Below are 6,000 nucleotides of genomic sequence, written 5' to 3'. Positions count from 1 at the left end.
GAACCTACCACAGTGCAGATAATGGATTAGAAAGAGAGCATAATGACTGCAGTAAACTAGCTTTGGAAGTCACTATAAGTTCATGCAAGATACAATGATTGCTTGTACCAGGGTGCTGGTGGAGTAATGAGATAGTTAAAAAGATACTTAGCATGTGGAACATATTTTCTTAACATGTTGGATATGAGGATTGAAATAGAAAAAGGAAGCAAGAAAACCTGTAGGTTTCTGAGCTAAGAAAACTAGCAGTTGCTAGAAAGAATTGAGGGTTGACAAGGACAGCAGAAGCTTAATTAAACATATTTTAATTTAATTTAATTTAATGTTTTTAAAAGATTTTATTTATTTATTTGACAGAGAGAGACACAGCAAGAGAGGGAACACAAGCGGGGGAATGGGAGAGGGAGAAGCAGGCTTCCCACGGAGCAGGGAGCCTGATGTGGGGCTCGATCCCAGGACCCCGGGATCATGACCTGAGCCGAAGGTAGACGCTTAACTGACTGAGCCACCCAGGCACCCCAAAACATATTTTAAAGTGTCTTTGAGTATAAGAGGATATGTCAAAAGGAGGTGATAGGAGTGAGCATAAAACTCCTTATTAGATCATTTTTTCACCATTTTGGCATCTCTAAAGGGATTCAGAGTGATTTAAAGAGCAACACCAAGCAACATCTAGGGGCACCTGGGTAGTTCAGTTGGTTAAGCCTCCAGCTCTTGATTTCATCTCAGGTCATGATTTCAGGGTTGTTAGATTAAGCCCCATGTCAGGCTCTGCTCTGGGAGTGGAGCCTACTTAAGATTCTCTCTCTCCCTCTCCCTCTGCTCCCCGCTCCCACACTAAAAAAAAAAAAAAAAAAAAAAAAGCTAATAGAAACAAACAAAATTTAAGCTAATGATAAACACAAACACCACCATACCACCCCAGGAGGATAAAATGAAGAGATGTATTATATTTAACATATTGGATATATCAAAATAAAAATTGTATTTGCACAATTACCTGTCATTGATTAAACCTGCTACAGTTTCAATATCAATTTCGAGTCTTCTGTTTTCTTCTGTCAATTGAGTATTTGCAATTGAAATATCTGAAAAGTCTTTTGCAATATTAGAAAGCTCAATATCCCATGATTTTTTCTTTAAGAAAAGAATAAAAGAATCATTTATACATGTCTTGTATCTCAGAAAGAAAAAACATGTATAATAATGAAATTACTTTTACTTGCATGAGTTAGAATTTAGGAATAGAGAATAGAACTCTAGGGAGAAGAAGGGAAAGGTCAACTTACTGTGGCATAATAATTATTAAGTACATCCAGATACTCCTGTTCATTACTTTTTCTCTTCCAGGATAGTTGATCATAAATTTTTTTCAAATCATCTAGCTAAGAAAAAATATACAGAAAAAAATAAACAAATTATGAAGCTTCCCATTCTTTTTTAAAGAAAGAAATATATTTTAAATTATGTAGCTATCATAACTTAATAAATGTTGATTAAAATAGTATAACACCATAGGTTGTTGCCATTTATAAAAATTGATGCAAGATTCTGAATAGAATATAGCAAATTAAGTCTAACAGTGCACAAATAATCAGAATAAAATAGAATGTATTTTAGTTATGCTGTAAGAATTGATAAAAATTAGAAAATTTAAATCATAATTCATCACATTAAAAAATTAAAGGAAAAAACACTAATATGGTCAACACTCTAGAGAACAGCTGTGAGATAAATTCACTATCTAGTTTCAATAATTTTTAAACTAGTACAAGGAAAAACTACACAAATACAATATAAAGAATAGAAAATACCAAAATAAATCATAAAATGCTGAATGCACACCCACTGAACTCAAGAATGAGACTAGATTATCTCTTATCACCATTATTATTAATCATGTTTTGTGGAAGTTTAACTAAATGCAATTGGATAATAAAACCAAAAGTTATTATTATAATGTTGAATATGAATAGATAATACATCTTCAACTTTAGATATGATTGAACACTTTGAAAAACTTCAGAAGATTTTATTTAAAATTACAATAAACGACTTTGGTAAAATGGCTGGTATAAGCATAAGGAAATGAATAGCTTTTAACCATAACAGTAATAATCTGTTTAAAAACATAGTGACAATACTTAAAAACTTTGGTCAAAAAATATTAAATATTTGGGAATAAATTAAACATAAAAGGGAAGACCTATATAAAGCAAACACAAATTCTTATTTAAAAGCTTAAATCAAGACCCACATGAAAAGAATGATAAGCCATGCAAAGGTTTAATAGAATATACTGTCAGTTACACGGTTATTTAAACAATTATTTAAAAAAGGAAACTACTGTTACTGGAAGTTAAAAATCCAGTATCATATGCCATAAAGGGAAGCAACTTTAAAAATAAATAAAAACAGGGGCGCCTGGGTGGCTCAGTTGGCTAAGCGACTGCCTTCGGCTCAGGTCATGATCCTGGAGTCCTGGGATCGAGTCCCGCATCGGGCTCCCTGCTTGGCAGGGAGTCTGCTTCTCCCTCTGACCCTCCCCCCTCTCATGCTCTCTCTATCTCATTCTCTCTCTCAAATAAATAATAAATAAAATCTTTAAAAAAAATAAATAAATAAAAACATTTTATGAAATAAACAATATAAAAATAAAATACAAGTAGTATTAAATATATTCAACTTACAAGAAAATACTAAATATATTTTTCTTAGAATTATGGTCAGTAATTAAAGAAATATTTGGATTGATGTTGTATTTTGAAGATGAGTACTTCAATGAATTACAATTTACCTGTATATTTAATAAATTTCCCATATAACTGGACATTATATTTCCAACCCAAATAAAAATAAGTTTTTTATAATTTTTAGTTTCAAGAAGCCTTTGAAATATCTTCCAGAACTGTTTTTCAGAAACTATCCAATTACTAAATGATGTACAAGCTTTCTTACCCACTCATTACTATCATTGTTTGGGAAATAATCATGAAAAAACTATCAGTCAAGTTTTTCAGATAGTGCAACATACTTTAGATAAAGTTGTACCAAATTACTCAGACAATGAGACATTTCCACCCTGACATAATTAAAAGGTATATTATATGGCTTCAATTTTGCTGGATTTTTTTATTCAGAGTGCTTCACCTATTAGAGTTCTGTTAGGACATTTTAAGTTTTTGAATGAGAAAATACCTTTGTAAAATATCCTAATTTTTGATGTAGTTCTCATTCATAAAGTCATCTAGAAGCCTGAATTTTTCACTGAGGAATACTTGAAGCTCTTTTTATAAATTAATAGGGAGTGAGTTTCTTAAAAAGCACATATTAAAGAATAATGGTTGATCATTCATTTACAAATCTGAGGGCACATGTGAGTATTGGGTGGCTTTAACTAATCTGATGAATAATTTTTAAAATTTCATGAAATACTTCTCCTAAAATCCCTGCATCACTTTGCAATGGCTTGAATATGACTATTCATGAGTATAACAGTGGGTGGATTTGCCTTTTTGGCAATTTTTTGAATATATGTAATTAGTTACTTTCTTTCATCTGGCTATGGCGTTAGCATTATATGTGCTTAATCAAAAACATGGATTCCAGGACTTACCACTGTTTCTCGAGAAGTTGTCAATACATTTATATTTTCTTTATCTGTACACATTAGCAAAGAATTCACAGTATGAATGAATTCATCACTTTGCAGTGAATTCTAACAACTTTTATACTAGAAATCATAATTACTTCTTTACATATTTGGTTATCTCTATAAGTAAAAGATGAATTGTTATTTGACATGGGCATTTAATGAATCATTTTGTTTTTTATATCCCTGAATCTCCCTGTCACCTGATAGCAGGCTTGATAAATGTCTTACTAACTGCTTCAGCAGATCTGGACTCTGAAGTTAATTGTAATGCTAAAAACATAATTCTAAAGTCTCAGCATTTTCATTCTGTGTCACTCTGTACATACACTTGAGTATCCGTCTATTTTAAAATTTTGGTAGGCTTTCTATTTTTTGTGCTTCAACATGACAATTGTGGATTATTTAATAATTATGACCATTGTGACTAATCTTAGAATACATAACAAAGTAGATTTGTTTTCTTCACCAGTTCATAAAATCCAAAAATCTAACAAAAATCAAATTCTTCCCACACTAATCTTTCTTTGCTGCTTGTAAACATTAGTAAAGGATCTTTAGGAAATACTTTATTTTGGTCTTCATACCTATCTAAAGACATGTTACTGATTCTATTACATTCTTCACTAGTGTCTTTACTTTTACACTTAAACATCCATAATTTTTTTTTTTTTTTAAGAGAGAGAGCATGCATGCCTGAGCAGGGGTATAGGGGCAGAGGGAGAGGGAGACAGAGAATTTTAAGCAGGTCCTACCCCACCCAGTGTGGAGTGTGACTCAAGGCTGGATGTCAGGACCCTGAGATCATGACCTGAGCCGAAATCAAGTGGTGCAGGCTTAACCGAATGAGCCACCCAGATGCCCCAAACATCCGTATATTTAACCACTAATCTAGGACTGAATCTATAGAAGTACAAAAATCATAAACAGGCCCCAAACCAGTTTCTAATGTACTTTCTAGATTAGATGTGATAGCTCTGATGCCTAAAATTATACATACTTCATATGCCAAACAGTTGTCAATCTTTAAGAAGTAGATTTTCCAGTGCATTTTCCAATAAAAAGAAAAGATAAACATGAAAATTCAGTGTCTTAAGGTCAAAATTAATGGTCTGTACTACCATGCCACTGATAGGTGTTTGTTGGCAGGCTCAGGAAGTGAAGTTATGAAATGCTCATGGGCACACCTTAAGTACTACAGTATAATTCTTACAACCTGCAATTTTTGAATAAGTACCATTATTTTAGCCCTGCCCTAAGCAATAAAATCCATGGAACCACACATGAAATCACTGTGTGCTAACTGCTTTCTTAATATAAATGATAATAAACACATAACTTTGAAAATGCTCATCATTGGAATATCTAAAATTATGTAGATGTCATGAATAGTAATCTTTGCAAGTAAAAAAAGAAGAGGAAATTTGAATGGCTAATAAAAACAAAATGAAAATGAATTTACTTCACCTCCAGGCAGGAAAATGAAAATTAATCCAACACTTCTTTACCCAATAATTAAGTTGGTATGATTTTAAAACACCTACAGTGTTGGGAAAAGTGAGAAATCAGATATTTGTATTGCTCATATACACATATATACGCACAAATATACATACTTTTCAGAACATATTTTAGTAATATCTATCTTGAAAAGTACACTTAGTTCTGACACGACAATCCAAATCTGGAGAATTCAGTGCATACAAAGAACCAGCACATAAAACCAGCCTACATAAAGTTATTAATTTTAATATTGTTAGCAGTGGTTAATAACGGTTTTCATTCTGAATTTATTTGAAAGGTAAATAATTGAGTAAGTTGTAGTTGAGGTGAATAAAGTGTAATTAATGGCTCAATCAAGGAACCTCCTTTGCAACTTCCTTCTAATATGCTTTCTTGTGTATCAGAGCCCAGGACAGAAAAAGAACAGAAAAGAAGGCAGGGAGGCAGGGAGGCAGTTTCTACTCTTATTTGTGAAACTGTTCAAGATGCAAATTAGTTTCAACCAATAGGAGATACAGTCATGCATATTGTGGAAAGCAAAATTGAGGTAAAAGCCATCTTCCCGATTCTTGGTTGCTTTCTCCAATTTAATTTTGCTTGCTCTCTATTGGCAAGTAAGGTCATGAGGTGTGAATACTGTCTAGCTGTGGTTTAGTGTCCATCCGCTAGCTGTGGGTGTCCCAGCTTTCTGATCCAAGGAGCAGGCGTACACTCAATACAGGTCCAGAGGCAGCCTCAGATGGCATAGTTCCTCTACTGGTCAATTTGGGAAACACTCCTGGAAAGTCTAGCCTACAGCTGTCTTGGCCAACTTTGCAAATTTGTTGAAATCTCTAAATCCCTTT

The 6,000-nt window shown here is 32.9% G+C and overlaps 1 protein-coding gene across 1 annotated transcript in view; it reads right to left on the bottom strand.

The window, feature by feature from the left end:
- Window positions 1-6,000, bottom strand: part of CCDC178 (coiled-coil domain containing 178) — a 346,874-nt gene that overhangs the window by 265,947 nt on the left and 74,927 nt on the right. The window contains exons 10-11 of the mRNA XM_081802535.1: window positions 1,290-1,385; window positions 1,001-1,137 (exon numbers count right to left, since the gene is read on the bottom strand). Of these exons, the coding sequence (XP_081658661.1) occupies window positions 1,001-1,137; window positions 1,290-1,385 (233 nt within the window). The remainder of the gene's footprint in view (window positions 1-1,000; window positions 1,138-1,289; window positions 1,386-6,000) is intronic.

The sequence above is a fragment of the Leptonychotes weddellii genome, chromosome 13 (assembly GCF_054177405.1).
Source record: "Leptonychotes weddellii isolate Sample4059 chromosome 13, ASM5417740v2, whole genome shotgun sequence".
Taxonomy (NCBI): Eukaryota; Metazoa; Chordata; class Mammalia; order Carnivora; family Phocidae; genus Leptonychotes; species Leptonychotes weddellii.
This window is presented reverse-complemented; position numbering and strand designations above follow the sequence as displayed.